The 16,403-nt window shown below is 37.3% G+C and overlaps 4 protein-coding genes across 8 annotated transcripts in view; 2 read left to right on the top strand and 2 right to left on the bottom strand.

The window, feature by feature from the left end:
- Positions 1 to 10,019, bottom strand: part of LOC124220332 (inactive pancreatic lipase-related protein 1-like) — a 45,972-nt gene extending 35,953 nt beyond the window's left edge. Inside the window, exon 1 of the mRNA XM_046629516.2 lies at positions 9,888 to 10,019. Coding sequence (XP_046485472.1) covers positions 9,888 to 9,891 — 4 coding nt within the window. The 5' untranslated portion in view covers positions 9,892 to 10,019. The remainder of the gene's footprint in view (positions 1 to 9,887) is intronic.
- Positions 1,048 to 5,335, top strand: LOC124219655 (SET and MYND domain-containing protein 4-like). 3 transcript variants are annotated; one of them, XM_046627670.2, is made up of 7 exons: positions 1,048 to 1,565; positions 1,701 to 1,826; positions 2,067 to 3,114; positions 3,296 to 3,570; positions 3,971 to 4,129; positions 4,500 to 4,640; positions 4,733 to 5,335. In XM_046627670.2, exons 3-7 carry the CDS (start codon positions 2,067 to 2,069, stop codon positions 4,985 to 4,987), a joined length of 1,878 nt encoding a protein of 625 aa, XP_046483626.1. In that variant the 5' UTR covers positions 1,048 to 1,565; positions 1,701 to 1,826; the 3' UTR covers positions 4,988 to 5,335. The 3 variants fall into 3 exon arrangements, with proteins under 3 accessions (XP_046483626.1, XP_046483537.1, XP_046483722.1); XM_046627581.2 differs by having other exon boundaries at positions 1,048 to 1,599; XM_046627766.2 differs by lacking the exons at positions 1,048 to 1,565; positions 1,701 to 1,826 and having other exon boundaries at positions 2,670 to 2,795; positions 2,875 to 3,114; positions 4,733 to 5,321.
- A 731-nt stretch (positions 10,020 to 10,750) lies between the features above and the next one.
- LOC124220543 (SET and MYND domain-containing protein 4-like) lies at positions 10,751 to 14,012 on the top strand. 3 transcript variants are annotated; one of them, XM_046629737.2, is made up of 7 exons: positions 10,751 to 11,017; positions 11,265 to 11,577; positions 12,123 to 12,320; positions 12,500 to 12,777; positions 12,925 to 13,083; positions 13,206 to 13,346; positions 13,515 to 14,012. In XM_046629737.2, exons 2-7 carry the CDS (start codon positions 11,382 to 11,384, stop codon positions 13,533 to 13,535), a joined length of 993 nt encoding a protein of 330 aa, XP_046485693.1. In that variant the 5' UTR covers positions 10,751 to 11,017; positions 11,265 to 11,381; the 3' UTR covers positions 13,536 to 14,012. The 3 variants fall into 3 exon arrangements, with proteins under 3 accessions (XP_046485693.1, XP_068990065.1, XP_068990063.1); XM_069133964.1 differs by lacking the exons at positions 10,751 to 11,017; positions 11,265 to 11,577 and having other exon boundaries at positions 11,811 to 12,320; positions 12,500 to 12,684; XM_069133962.1 differs by lacking the exons at positions 10,751 to 11,017; positions 11,265 to 11,577 and having other exon boundaries at positions 11,811 to 12,320.
- Positions 14,013 to 14,716: 704 nt separating this feature from the next.
- On the bottom strand, positions 14,717 to 15,380 carry LOC138191416 (ankyrin repeat domain-containing protein 23). Its single transcript, XM_069138179.1, has 2 exons — positions 15,098 to 15,380; positions 14,717 to 14,991 (listed from the first exon to the last, which is right to left on the bottom strand). Exons 1-2 carry the CDS (start codon positions 15,378 to 15,380, stop codon positions 14,717 to 14,719), a joined length of 558 nt encoding a protein of 185 aa, XP_068994280.1.
- Between the last annotated feature and the right edge of the window lie 1,023 nt (positions 15,381 to 16,403).

Below are 16,403 nucleotides of genomic sequence, written 5' to 3'. Positions count from 1 at the left end.
CCAGTGCACATAAGAAAAATCACCAATGCTCGAAATATCAATAACGTAAATATGTTGGAAGGAAAGCCAAAAGATAGTCACAAAAACATTATAATGGTAAGACTCGCAAGTTTGTCATAATATTCGTTTCAAATAATCTGAAATGCCTAAAGGATGGTATGAAAATCATGTGTAATGATCATGAAGTAATATGAAATACGAAGGGAAAGAAATTGTCCGAGAAAGATGAAAACGCTAGAGCACGAATTTTTGCCCCCTGGCCACTGCGTTACAACTCTCCCATTCAAGAAACCATAGTCGATAATCAATTTCCGGCTATATCAGACCAGTAAAGAAAATATACAGCCAGAACGAAGCATTTAATTCAGTAACTTATATTTTATGCCAATTGATTAAATAGGACATTATATTCATTCGGTAAAGAATATTCTAACAATTATTCAATTAGCTAAAGCTTCCAAGCCAAACATCAAACTACACTTCCGGTGCATTCCGAACTTAGCCGCCCGTGCTTACGACAATCTTTGACTAAAGTTCTGTCTTGAGTGCCTCTGAGAAGAGAAAAGAGAGCCAAGAAAGGCATTGCGAGGAGATAGAATAGTCCAGTCAAGATAGGCAAAAAATCGACCTCACTTTGCATTAATTTCGTTTTCGTTTTTTTTTGGTTCAATCATTGGGGGGGTCACTGGGAGTCCTCAAACCAAAAGTCGACCAAATCGGCCCCTTGCTATCGCCGCCATCTTGAATTTTATGAAATTTTCTTCAATATTTCAGCCATTTTCAATTTTAACGAAAAATGGTAAAGACGAAAGTTGTAGGAAATTCAATTTAAACAAGATAATACAATAGTTTTACTTCGCCGCTATTCTCAGATTTAATTCGAAAAATATCCATTGTTTGAAAAAAAACGCAGGAACCAATGTTGTAGGAAATTGAATTTCCTACAACTTTTATCTTTACCATTTTTCGTTAAAATTGAAAATGGCCGAGTTATTCAAGAAAAACCATTTTTCATAAAATTCAAGATGGCGGCCATAGCAAGGGGCCGATTTGGTCGACTTTTGGATTGAGGAGAGATTGAGGACGTTTGGATTGAGTGACCCTACCTACGATTGAACCAAAAAAAAAAAAAGGAAACGGAATTAACGCAAAGTGAAAACCTATCTTGACTAGACTAGAAGGTGCGTCGCGTTTCGAGGTAATCGACGAATCAGATATAAGTACCGAACGCACAGGCTACGTTGCCACGAATAGGGCTGGGGTGGCTGGGGTGAGCGCTGCCAGGTGGAAACGCCAACTTTGCACCCAAACTCTACCTTGAATAATTGCTGGGTAGAGTCAAAAACGCGATCAGTGGGAACAAGAGTCGAGTGGGTTACTTCAGCACTGCCAACGAGATCGAACTTCGCTCTATCCTCATCCGAGCCGTAGATCCGGTGGAAACAGACGAGCCAGCCCGAATCTGACACGATTTGTGACCTCGGTGGAAAGTAGTCTATGATACAGGATCCATTCATCGGTACAGCTTCTTTCGGCAGAGAGCTTTCGGAACGCGACATACGCAGGTTTTTACGTGACTATAAAGACAGACGCAATTTGGTAATTCCCCGCGTTATCTACACATCTAACCGAAAAATTTACCGTAACTACGCTTCACAACACCACCGTTAGTAAGCCATTGTTTCTGATTAAATTTACAGTTGCATCGTGATTCGACCTCTGGACGAAACAACGTTGAAAAATTGGGCGTCTCAATACAATATTACGCACAACTTATTACAATATCATTAACTCGATGAAACTGTAAATTCGCAGGCAATCACAAGGTAAAACAGATTTTTTGATTCAGGAAGCACGTGTTTGCCGTGTCTGCGATCGGTTCTTTTTTAGCTATTGAAATTTTTATGTATACAACTATTCAGCATACATGTTATGAAACGTGCGAATTGAAGATGAATACTTCCTGAAATACTTCATTATCAAGTTATTTTGTTTCGAAAGCTTGGAAAACAAATCATTTTCATTTTATTTACTGGGCTGATTTATATCGAATCTTTTCTTTATAGATGACCGAATATTTAGATTTCCCTAAGATCAACTTTATCAGGGACCTTATACGTGACACTTTGGTTTCGAAGTTTAGGATGCTCAAAACTGAAAATGAGCGTTTTGAAGTTGCTTTGAAAACAGTGATCGAGCATCAAATTACTGTCTTAGACACTACATGTCAGCAAAAAAATTTGGACCGCTCGATAACATTACGCAACAATGGAAACGAGAGCTTTTTAAGTTGTCAATATTATACAGCTGTGAAACAATACACTGAAAGCATTGTCTGCGCGCCGGAATCTTCTGAAGAATTAGCTATAGCATATGCTAATCGATCTGCAGCTTTGTTCCGATTGGGAAAATTTACTGACTGTGTAGAAGATATCGACAGAGCCTTAAACCTAAAATATCCAGACAGATTGAAAATAAAATTATATAAACGAAAGAAATTGTCTTTAGTGGCACTGGGTAGATCTGGCAGAGATACATCATTTCAGGAGACTGTCAACTCACTTGAAAAAATGGATCTGCAAAAAGATGAAAAAGATGAACCTAAAAAAGAGCTGCTGCAGTTGAGCTCAGTTCGATTGATTTCAAAATCACCTGCATATGCACTACAACATCTCCCACCCACAATACTCGCCTCAAATCCAACCATTCCTTCTGCCTCTGATGGAGTAACAATTAAGTATTCAAAGAAATTCGGAAGACACCTTGTTGCTACACGCAAAATTAAACCGGGAGAGGTACTCATTCTCGAAAAACCATACTGTTCCAGACTAAATCTGAAAAATGTTTATACACACTGCTCATATTGTTTGCAAGTTTCATGGACTATGATCCCGTGTCAATATTGCATCAACGTGGCATATTGTTCAGAAAAATGTAAAAATAAAGCTTGGGATGATTATCATGAGGTGGAATGCTCCGTTGTGGGACTGTTGCTAGGTCACGGATTCAATAACATACTTTGGCTAAGCCTGAGGATGGCTATAACAGCAACAGAAAAGGGAACTAAACTCGATGCATTGAAACAGGAACTGAAAACCATTGATGATAGTACAGGTATTATTAAAATGACGACTAACGCTCAAATTTGAAAAATTATCAATATCAGTATAAATTTTAATCGTACTTCTCTTACTAAAAGTATGCTATAAATTTATATTTGATTTTAAAGTTTTTATTAATATAATATGTCATCATAAAGTCTCCAACAACTGCAAATTCTTATTCAATTTTTCAGATCCATGTACTAAAGGATATGGGGACGATGGGAAGTTCTATAGTGACAAATACCGCAGCATCTACAGTCTAACAGATAACATTGATAAATGCTCTGCGGTAAATTTGATAGTTAGACCTTTGTGGACAGCGATAACAGTCTGCACGCTTGCAACTGAAAGTCGAATGTTTGGAAAAAAGCTTTCATTGCATACATTGGCAAAAAATCAAGATGTTATATTTGTCGGAAAGCTGATTTTGAAGAATATACATACTTTATTCAGCAATAGACAGAGCGTATGTACTAAATCAAATACAATTCAAATTTCAGTATACGTATATATTTAGGTTCAGCATTTAAGAGACTTAATTCCCCCTTGAATAAGTGATTAGCCTTGTGCGGAGAGTAGGGGGATAGTACAATATCCATGGTGCCAATTTTTGACCACTTATTCTTGATATTTTTACCAAAATAATGATAATTTCAATAATAAAAAAAAAGCACGATGGCTGTCACCCGTGATGTGAAAGTCAATAAGCGTACAGTTTGAGTTTGCCAACTGAAGATCAAAGTTTTCTTGTGAAATAATTTTACTGCAAAATCGTGTTAACTTGAACTGTTATCATAACTGTGCAATAAATTTCTGTGATGCATTTATTCACTTTCAAAAATATACCTAATACGATAATTTTTTAGTATGGACCATCGCATGGTCCGGAGGGTCAGAGTCTTGGGGATGCAGTTATGGCTGTTTCTAATCTTATTAATCATTCCTGTGATGCTAACACGATAAAGCAATGGTATGCAGACTGCATGGCTGTATATGCTGTCTATCCAATTGAGCAGGGCGAACAGGTAAGTTGACAATGTTTCTTGAATCCTAACACATATCACTATCTTTCTTGTTGTTATTAGCAAAAATAAACACACAAGTTTGAGGAAACGAATGCATAGTATCTAGTGTGTATACTTACACAACCACAAAACTGAAACTTGATATACCTACATCTTATTTACAGCTCATAGGTTCTTCCTATCTTCACATTATTACCACTAACTATATTTTACATAAATAGAATTACGTACTCATTTATATGCTTGCTCAAGTAGGAACATAGTACATAGACAAACAGAATTTAAGTTAAAGCAGAAATTTGCCAACAGTTGTTACTGAATCATAAATTGTCAAACCTAAATAATGATCCGTTTTTCGTTTTAATTTCAGGTATTTGACAACTATGGCCCACGCTTCAATGTGATGGAAAAATGCATCAGACAGAGATACTTAAATCGTTGGCACTTTAATTGTGATTGTTTGCCTTGTGCAAATAATTGGCCCACAATGCACAGTCTACCCAGCTACAGGGTAAGAATATATCGTGCCTCTTTGATTATTACTAACAGATTCTTTTCCTCGATCTAACCAGAACGTTCAGTTGTCTATTATGTGTATTTCAGAAACAAAAAATGTCTGAAGATAGTAAGAAGCAATTGGACCAGATTATATATAGATACAAAGTATGCAACTTGATGTTCGATGACAACATACGATACTTGCCAAATATATTGAACGAATTACTGAAAATGATTAATCTACTGTTTGAAAATGTACAGAAACCATGTATCGAATTGATGATGGCAATATCGATGTTGAAAGAATACTACGAGTGGAGTGATGTAATATTTCACTACGAACCAATCGATAAATTTTAAACAGAAAAACAACGTTTGTCCTATTATCGATCTCTAACTATGTACACTGCATTTATTTTTTCCGACTGAATACTCAACTTGTCAGGGTGTCTATATAAGTAAAGTGTATGAAAAGTGGCTTAGAATTCACTTGTTTGATTATTTACTTTTATGGGTATATTCTTTAAACAAATAAGTATGTTCATAGCAGTAGTAGGAAAATGAAGTTTTTTCTTTTGTTTCAATAAATGATGTTTGACACTAACAATAAACTAACTTTTGCTATTAATCCCTGTTACATTAGATTTGATTATGGCTGCATTGAACTAATTACATAGCACACTCGTCTAATTGCAAAAGGTACAGAAGTGTGTAGCTTATTTCGAGGAGATCTGTGCTGAAATCATTCAGCAAAACCCAACAGAATTTGTTGTTTCTGATTAGCTATGTATATTTCAAAAAAAGGGTGTAAATGATCATGAGCATTTTTTATCGGTTACAGCCGAATCAAAATGATACGACCATTCATGAGATACAAGTCAAAGCGTTTTCATGGGAAGCACGCACGATAATGTACGTTGCAGAGTGGGATATGACAGATTGACTGTTTCAATAACTACATGGAGTGCTTTCCATTTACAGACTCAAGTCGACTTGTGTCGCTATTTCTGGTGTATTCCTTTACCCAGATTGGCCGGTTACACCAGAAATAGCGACACAAGTCGATTTGAGTCAGTAAATGGAAAGCACCCATTATTAATTCTGAACACAATGTGAGGCCGTTTAATTTGCCCAATTTCGAGTGCTTGCTTGCGACTAATCTAAATATTGAAGATTCATTTATTTACCATGATTGACATTAGATTGGCCTTTTCCGCGATGTTTCAATAAAAAAAATAAATAAATAAATAAAAAAAGTTACCAATGCGCCGAGAGATTAGACAGCTACGATAACGTCATTGTACTGGTCTAATTGAAAAATTCAAATCGACGGGAATTACCGATATGCATACGTCGAAACCAATCGACGCCGCGTCTCAAATCCAACCGCGAATACTGCATTTAGAATCACCCGACAATTTTGTCTTTCGTTCGCACCAGGCACTTATCCGTGTAAATCTGTTATCTCAAAGAGTATTTCAACGAGATCCAGAAGATACTAAACGTAAGACTTTGTGTATTATATTATCAGCATATTTTAGCAAATCTATAACCTCCCCTAGGCATATATATTTTATTGTATCAACTTGCGCGTGGTTTACGCCGAGAAAAATAAGTTATCACGAGATCGGATTGAGGCGGTCAATTAGCGACTCTTTATTGGTGACGCTCTATTTTTCGCATTAAGGTTCAGTATTAATTGAAGTTGAATTTTGAATCGAAATCATTCATTTTATAAAAAAAGTGGTAAATCAATGTGGCCGAAAAAAATAACTTTCGAACTACAAACAATCAACAAGTATTTCTGTTAACGAAATATGGCGTGGCTCGTGTATTCACGAAATCGAGCAAAAACTATAAGTTTTTCGTTTTTATTTTTTACCAGCCCTAACTGAACACGTCTCATCCACGTGTTTGTCATTTAGTAGTCCACATAATAAGGGGACAAGCTGAAATCAAAGCTGTACAAACGACAGGCAATGTGTTTGAAGGCTTTGAGTCGACCTGGCGCAGATCTATCATTCTTGGAAGCTATGGTTTGACTTAATAAAACCGGTATGAGTAGAAATGAAATCAACAGAAGTAAAATTGAGTTGAAAAAATTGATGTCCAGCCCTTGCACAGTTGCTAAACCTAAAGCACAATCAGAACTATTACCATCTCCAAAGATACTTGTGCTAAACCTGAAAATTCCCTGTGCTTCTGACGCAGTTGAAATTGCATATTCACAGAAGTATGGCCGGCATCTGATTGCTAATCGAAAAATTAAGCCTGGGGAAGTTTTACTGGTAGAAAAACCATTTTGCAAAAGACTGCTGTTCCAGAACATCTATACACACTGTTCAAATTGTTGGCAACCATCCTATGCTATGATTCCATGCAAAAGCTGCGTCAATGTAGCATACTGCTCAGAAACTTGTAAAGACAAAGCCTGGGATAATTACCATGAGGTCGAATGCACAGTTATGGGATTCTTGCTTTGTTTTGAACTCAATGAAGATATTTTCCTAACCATGAGAATGGCAATAATGGGCACGCAAAAAGGCAAAAAGATACATTTATTGAAACAAGAATTGATGACAATTGATCAAAACACAGGTAAAACATATTTATCCAAGTACCTATCCCCCTATTCCACACCCAATCTAGCATTTATTATGAAGGATCTAGAGTACAATAAGATGATGTGGAAGAGGAATTCTTCGTAGGAGGAAAAAGGCAAGAGATCGGATAGAGTTACCGTTCAGCAGTAAAGGGAGCATTCTGCTAATTTGGTATGGAAACAAGGTAGTGAGGTGGTGATAAGAAGAAAATGCAGGATATATGGTAGCTCTAAGAGTATGGAACAAGAACTTGAGGTCTGGAGGACGCAACGAGGGCTCAAAAATTTGATTATATTTTACTGGTTTATTTGAAATTTTATCAGATTCCAGAAAATGGGTACTTTGGAAATAGCCACTTGAACAATATCTCAGATAGGGGATAATTGAAAATATGTGTTTTTATACGAGGCTCTATTTTTTAACCTGTACCTTCATATAAAAAATTCCATAGCAAATCTTGTATTTCACTTTTGGATCTCCACCAATACCATGTGGAGTGCTTGCTATATATCTATCTATCCCCAATGATATTGCCTACAGATGTATTATTAGCGGTTCCAACACCCGTATGATGACTCATATTTTAGTTTGCATAGACTGATGCTATTGATAATACATGACAGAAAATTAGTCAAATAAATATAAAATATAGACATCTAATGTTTCATTTCAGATATTTGACAACTACTTTATGTTACCTTACGCAGCAATTCCGAAAAAACTGATACAAGAACGTTTCAAAGAGTGGAAATTCAATTGTGAATGTCTACGCTGTGCAAAAAGTTGGCCCACGATTGAACACATACCTAGCTTCAGGGTAACAATTTACTTTCAATTAACCATATGAATGCCCATCTGTTAGCCCTTAACCAAATCCTATCTAATCCATGTAGTATGTTGTATGAGAATACATACTGCTAATTCTATCATTCTTGTTCCAAAACATTTCTTTACTTGTTGTATTGCGTACATGTGAAAACTTCATTGATTTGACTTCCAGGACCAAGCATTAACTCGCCAGGTTAAAACCACACGACTTTGGCGAACAGATAAGGACTGATACCTCACTGAAAACATTGAATAAACTGACCTACATGGTTGAAACAGTTCATAAACTGGTACGGAAACCTTGCAGAGAATTGATGATGATAGTCATGATGCTCAAATCTCTGTATGACAAAACCATTTTCGATTATGAACCAGCAGATCAACTCGAGATAGACATACTACAAACAGCCAATTTATTCTCTCAAAACTTATACAGATAAAATGATACAACCTATCTTTGTGAGTCATTTTTCTTTTTACTTTGTATGTGTATTAGGGTGGTCCGTATTTGGGCGTTGTACAAATTTTCATTGCGACGCCCCCCCCCTCCCCCCGATCTGTTGCAAATCATTCAAAAAAAAAAATCGGTGTAAAGTTTCAAGCCTCTCCATCAACTGGAATACGTGCTGGTAAACCCCGAGTTTAAGTTATAAATGTAAACTACATGTAGTTCTTATAAGCAGTAACTTCACTTTGTATGACGTATGGCTTAATAGCATCTTTTATTAGGTTTACATATAAGGGAACAATAATAATAAAATTTTTCAATTTTCAGGGTTTGTTCTTATCATTGTAAGCGACAACTGCCAAGTTTCAAATCGATCCCTCAATTTATACCAAATTCAGGAAAACGAAATATCTGGTCATAAAAACTACATGTATTTTATATTTAAAACTTTCAGAGCTTACTGATATGTGTTCCAGTTGACTTAGAGGCTTGAAACTTTACACACATTGTTTTTTTTGAATAATTTAGAAAAGATTTGGGAGGCGTCCCAATGAAAATTTTTCCACCCCCCAAATAAGAACCACCGTAATGTATATCTATAGTGCGTATGTATGGGTGTGTGATCATATATTGTAACAGACTTTCTACTACACATCAGAGTGGATATAGTACTTTCCTATAGTGTTCTGGAAAGAATGCCATAATATCTACACGTGTTAACGACACATATTTTCTTTGTTTCATTTTCCTATCTTAGTTATTGTTTCACGACTCATTGTTTTAATAAATATATTTTGTGCTATCAATTCAATCTCCATCTATAGTTCAACCCTAATCGCAATGCATTTTTCTTCACTCCATCAATTTGTGAGAAGCACGTCTTTGTTACAAGTGATATGTGATCACAACTGTTTGCCCTGCGTCGTCTTCGAGAAATGGGCATTCGAAAACGTTTATGAGAAGTTAATCGCTCAAGTTATTCACCGTCCTCAGAACCACACGGCATTGAATCCACGCGAAAAGGACACAGGATCAAAGGGCTTTTAACTATTCGAATAAAGGAAAAGCTTTTAAGTATCACAATTTAGTGTTAATTTCGATTGAGAAGCCACGATGGCTATATACGCATTTTCATTCTTTTGTAAAAATAATGATAGGTGAAAATGACTTGTGCATCATATGTATTTATTGCTCATCACGAAAATAAGTAATACACGTGATGGTATTTTTTCCTGCATTGCTGACCTGGCCACAAAAGCTGAAGATTATAAAACAACACTAAAACGACTGGTTTGCCAATATCCAAAAATTTCATGAGTTGGGTAAATCGGGATATAATGCAGAAATGAACGTAAAAAAATGGAGTACATGCAAGGCTTACCCATCAACCAGCTCCTGCAGGATAGCACAAGGTTGACCTGTCAAGCTCCGATTTTCAACTAGTACAAGTTCATGTACTCGTGCATACATCGCGAAAACTGTCAGCATTATCATTTTCACTATTTCACTGAAAGTTACTTTTTCACGCAAAACAATGTGTTGTAAGGGAAGGCACACAGAGAAGGAATGAAATAAAACTGAACAATGTATTAACATTTGTAATATTCGCGGATGAATCTAACTTGGCGTTTACATTCTGATCGTATAACAACATAATACGGAAAATATGTTAAAAGACAACTTTACAATAAGTAGACGGGATAGGCGTTAATAATAATTTAAAATAGTATCACTGATCACTGCACTGATTACATGTTTGTCAACTGTTATTGAACATCAGTAAAAACAAAAACAACAACGAGCACGAAATAGCAAAACTCATTTGTTTAACAAAGCAAAAATTATGTCGGGCTTGGCGTAAAGTATCTGGTATATCGAGTTAATAAGCAAACTCACTCTTCAACTACTGCGCCGATTTAACTTGATACGATTCGAAGAATTATTAAAGCAATTGAATCGTAAAAAATCAGGCCCGCCGACAAAATGCGTCCAGTTTCGCGCGCGCTTACGAACGTCTGGTGACTTCTCACGTCCAACGACCAGAAAATGACGGCCCGCTATACTAGCGCCGTCCCGGCGATATTCGGAAACGCTGGGTTCGTCCAATTCTTGGTGAGAGCCAATCAGCGCCATGCATTTTACTGCAATGAATTGTCGCCGTCACCAATGATCGCTACTTTCACTCGCAGGCGCATCTCTAGTTATATGCTCTGAGGGCTCTGAGAGATCCTCAAAAGCGCGGGAATCACCACCTTAGCTGCCGCGTTCTACCGCGTCCCAAGTTATCGCCCTACTGCGCCATACCGATTTAACCGGCGTCCTTCGAATACGAACGAATTGTGCAATTGATGTGAGCTTTGATTATTTAGGCAAATGTGATACAATTAAACGTATCCACAAGAACTTTTCAGTTTTTTATTGTTAGAATATTCTTTTAGAATTGTAAAAACTGAACTGATGAGCATTTATTAGACTGATCTAAGTCTAGTTATGTCTTCTAAATTCAAAAATGTAAGTTTATTTATTACAATTCACCCGTATAGACTTAAGCAGATTTTAATTTGGAACTAAACAAACTATTTTTAATTACTTCGTTCAATATGATAATGCTAGCCCTAATTGGATCACTAATTTTATGGTTGCACTATGCAAAAACGATCAAATTTACGAATCCTGCATCATTCGTTAATACTTATGACTAAACTCTGCTGATTGATTCAAGCTATGTAGATTATTAATACTGAAGTTAATTTCTCAGATGCGCAAACCTTCGAGTCTCAAAAAGCAGCTACTTCTATCCGAGCTGATGATGGACAAAGATATTTTCAGTAAATTCAAGAGGTTCAAAACTCACGAATAGCGTTTTATATTTGCCATGGAATTAGTAGTCCAGTATTCAGATGCCTTGTTTGATTCAACATGTAAGAAGAAACGTTCTGAGCGCTCAGTGATATCGCGCCAAAATGGAAATAAAAGCTTTGTGATTGGCCTGTACTACCGGGCTATAAGACAATATACCAAAAGCATAGCATATGCTGTAGATTCGTCTGAAGAACTAGCGCTGGCAATAGGTAATAGGGCTGCAGCCCTATTTGAGCTAAAAAATACAAGGATTGTGTAAGTGACATTAATAGAGCTCTGGACCTGAATTACCCAGACAAATTAAAAAGTAAGCTATACAAGCGAAAAGGACTATGTTTGGCAGCACTAGGAAGTCCTGATGTCGATTCAACTTTTCAAGAAACTTTAATTTGGTTGGATAAGACATCTCTGAGCAATGATAAGAAGAACAAAATTGAAAATTAGCTAAAAGCATTGATTACAACACCACGAGCGGCTATTGCTGAGTCTCAAGTAAATGTGACCCAACATCCAATGCCAAAAATATCTGCACCAAATGTAAAAATTCCCTGTGCCTCTGATGCGATTGCGGTCGAGCACTCGGCAAAACTTGTCTGGCATCTTATTGCTACCCGGAAAATTAAACCTGGCGAAATTCTGATTTTAGAAAAACCACATTGCACAATCCTCGACCATTGGAGTATTTATATTTACTGCTCACACTGTTTGCAAATATCCTGGACCCTGATCCCATGTAAATATTGTGTTTATGCAGCATACTACTCAGAACTTTGCAGAGACAAAGCCTGGAACGAATACCATGAGATAGAATGCTCAATTATGGGATTCTTGTTGTGTTTCTCTGTCCCTGAACAATATTGGCTTGGTGTAAGACTCACTATAATGATTTCACAAAAAGGAATGAAATTGGCTACATTGAAGGAAGAGCTTGCACATGTCGATCGATTCAAAGGTGTAAATATACATTTGTCATACTGCTATTTGATAGGATTAAATTTAAATTAGAAATTAGAACCAATCATTGAAATTCAAAGAAAAACCCCTGGTTTAGCAAGTGAATGAGGTTACTACCTTCTTTTCAGGAAATTCAGCTTATGGAATAAATTTTAACTCCATTGGGTACGTTTGCAGGTCCACATACAAAGGAAAATATCAACGATGGAAAATTCTGCAATGAACAGTACCGCAACATTTATACCCTGCCAAATAATGTTGGCTCTTCCTTTGTGCTAAAGCAACTAGTTAGTGTTCTGTGGTGTGCATTATCAATATGTATGATCGGAAGAGAGACTGAGATGTTCGGGAAGAAGATGGAAGTAAATTATACATTTACAAAAAATCCACATGTAATATTTGTTGGAGAGCTGATGCTGAGAAACGTGGATATTAGTTTAATGAAGGCTACAGTTGTACGAGTGCTTCAATTTACTATTGAATTGCGTCAAATAGAATTTCATAAATTAACTCCTTTGTGCACAAATTTTTGCATTGATATGACATTTTTTTTAGATCCAATCAGTTACTTTGTACTATAATGAAATATTTTGATTCGACAGTTCGGTGCATCATGTTGTTCAGCTTCTTATGATCACGGACTTACACTTTTGGCTCTTTGTCGTCTGGCGAATCATTCGTGTGATCCAAATACAATAGAACAATGGTATACAGACTACCTTGCTCTGTATGCTGCCTATCCTATTGAGAAAGGCGAACAGGTAATAAGAAATGGTTCCACGATATGAGATTGAAGTCGGCGATGTAGTTGAACAAGAAGTAGCAGTTCTCGGAACATCTTTCATGGCTCATAAATGTACAGTTACTTGAATTTTTATTCCAGATATTCAGAAGCTATGTACCCCGTTACATTGTGATGGACAAAAGCAAAAGACGCGGACGTCTTCAGGATCGAAACTTGATGTGTGAATGCATCCCTTGCAAAGAAGATTGGCCCACGCTCGTCACTCATTGTAGCTACAAGGTAATTATAATGTAGAGGTATAATAACCATGGACCTCACTTAACCATACCTGAAAAACAATAAAGTTTTTTCACAAGTATAATCTGTGCGAAAACATGAATCTTTCATTTGCATGTTCATTGATAGAACACTTTCGCTTATTACTACTTTGTCTTGTTTACGTTCCAGCAAAAAGCAGTTACTCAATAGGGCAAAACTAAAATTGATGCCTTTTGCAACAATACCTTGTAACACATGGTGATTTCTTACAAAAAGATATCACTCAAAACATTCCTAACATTATCACCGAAGTGATAAAAATGATTGAATTACTGCATAACCTTGTGCAGAAACCTTGTAGTGAATTGGACATGGCGGTTACAATGCTCAAAGATCTTTACGCGGCAGCTGACATCGTGTACGACTATGTACCAGTCAATCCACCTGGGATAACAATTCAGTGCTCAGTATTTTACGCGTCGCTTCAGCACACGCTCTCAAAAAATTAAACTTTTCACTCGTAATTTTCATTCTTATTTTTCTGAACACCTCGAACTTTGTCGAGGTTTATACATATTTGAATAATTATATCTTTAATATCTGATTACATGGATTCGGAATATACTTCGTAGTTACTTTTGAAAAGTATTATGAACTTCTGTGTATGTTGATCATCAAATAAACTTTGCAAACTATAATTCCTTCTTTTACTATGTTGAGATCCTGTTTTGTGCAATACCGAAATATCCCTAAATGAAAATGATTGTATGAAATTATGTAATAAGTGAAATATTAAGACATAATAAGAAAACTTATTAACAAATTCATAGTCGTCATTTCATAGATACTGAGAGATAGTGTTCAATAGCTAGTCTGAGCGATTGATCAGTGAATCAGAACCTTCGGTGTTCTCTAGAATTTGACTCGTATAACTCTCTGCTTGCAATTTGCGGTTGTCCTCAATCAAATGAGCAACCTGCAGGTTACGATAGTTGAATGCAACCTCCAATGGAGTTTGTCCGGCGCGATTCTTTGCGTATAAGTCTGCGCCATGCTGGATTAGGTATCTGGAAGTATAATTGGATAAGCGATTGTAAGATCGAAACACCTGCCCAATGCCAAAGTGAAAACTTACTGCGCCAACTCCAATCGGCCGTTAATTGCTGCTAAGTGAAGCGGCGTTCTCCGGGCCATCGGGTCTGCGATGTTCACATTCGCTCCAGCCCGAATCAGAGCTTTGACGGCTTCGAAATCTGAGCTGGCCCGAACGCCCAAAACTGCTTCCAGAAGCAGCCCTAAGCCAATGCTTTGAGGCGGGGGATCCGTGGAGGCCCTGATCGTTCGAACATCACGCGTAATATGACTCGAGGTGAATATTTCATGGGCAAAATCTACCCGTTGGCCAGAAGAAGCTTTGCCATAGCCACGCAGGGTTTCCTCATTACGCTGTTGTAGAGAGGGCTCTCGAAGAAAGTATCATAGACGTTGACCGGCGCGCCGTACTTGAGGAGAACTCTTGCAGCCCCGACGTCCTTCTGCGTGACGGCAAAATGCAGGGGATAACGACCCAGGTTGTCCCAACAGACGGTCGACGCACCTCGGCGCAAAAGCTCCAGCATCGCTTGCCTGTGTCCGAAGAAAACGGTCAAATGCAAGGGAGTCGCTCCTGAATAAAATTCGCCGTAATGCGAACGTCGTCTACGCGACAATCCCTTCTATGTACATGAACGTATAAATGTCTGAAATGAACACGAAAAGAGGCTTCGTTTCACCGTGTATGGTCTTCTGTTGGAGATCGACGGTGCAGTTGGGCTGACTGCAGAGCAGGACGATCAGATCAAGGTCACCGTGTTCGGCGGCTACAAGAATCGGCGTGACATCGTGTGAAGTACGATGGTTAACGTTCGCCCCTTGAAGAATCACTTTTCTCGCCGTATTGACATCGCGATTTGTGCAGGCATCCATCAGCTTTCTGTTCAATTGTGATTTGGCAACCTTCTTCGAGCCAGGGTTCTCTTCAGACGTGCTAGCACGATTCATTTCATTGGCTTCCATCATACGTTTTTCTGTACGGTTACGAGCTTCCCGAGGCAGATGTGACACGTCTGATTACAGCCAAACGACGAGGGTCATTCGATCAAATCATATCGCAAGATTAATTAACAAAAGTGAGCTGTCATAGCTAGGCGTATGTTTTTCTTGCTTTCTTCACGTATTTGTAATTAACGTACAGTCGGGAATCGCGACTTAAATGTTCGAGAGCAGACAAACGATTATTCACAGTTCTCTCAATATATGTTAAACAGCAGCCCATTTACGACTAATATAAAAATCTACTCTCTAAAAATAAATTAGGCAACTCCTATTTCTGATTTAAATAAATGATTATTATCGCTGTACGAACAAAAGAGTTTGCCCCACAATTAGGGCGCATCCCTAGAAACCTGACTATAACGCTAAAATGTTCGTGTCGAAAACGACTGAAGTGAAATAAATTAAACATGAATTGGGAAAGTCGGATAGTGCATGCATAGAATATAATCTTTTATTGTTCGTCTCTTATCCCTCTTACACTTTACCCATACATTGATCGAACGAAAGCACCACTGATTGAAAAATATTTTCAAGGTAAAGTTATTGTGTATATATATATATATATATATATATATATATATACATACATAATATACACACACACACACACACATATATATGCATATGTATCAGATTAGATTGTAACATTACATTACATAGGTAGACTACAAATAACCATATATCACGGCAAAGTAGTATATGTCGTAACGCGAGGGTATCGTATCTGAAGATATGGATGGAACAACCTGGCTAAATCGGCCTAAATCGAAGATCTTCGTTTCGAAAAGACCGAGAAAAACGTGGTAAAGCTGTAGTCGCATATGCCTCGGTAATGCCTGTATTTTATCATTGCCACACTTTTCTGTGGACAGTTATTGTTTGTTTTTTTTAATTAGATTTGCAAAATAACAGTCAGTTGTCAATCGTTTCAAAATCGCGTGACGTTCTTCCGATACGAGACATACCCACCGCTTACAACCCTGT

This window comes from Neodiprion pinetum, chromosome 1, assembly GCF_021155775.2.
Source record: "Neodiprion pinetum isolate iyNeoPine1 chromosome 1, iyNeoPine1.2, whole genome shotgun sequence".
NCBI lineage: Eukaryota > Metazoa > Arthropoda > Insecta > Hymenoptera > Diprionidae > Neodiprion > Neodiprion pinetum.
The sequence above is the reverse complement of the archived record's forward strand: the minus strand, read 5'-3'. Positions and strand labels throughout refer to the sequence as shown.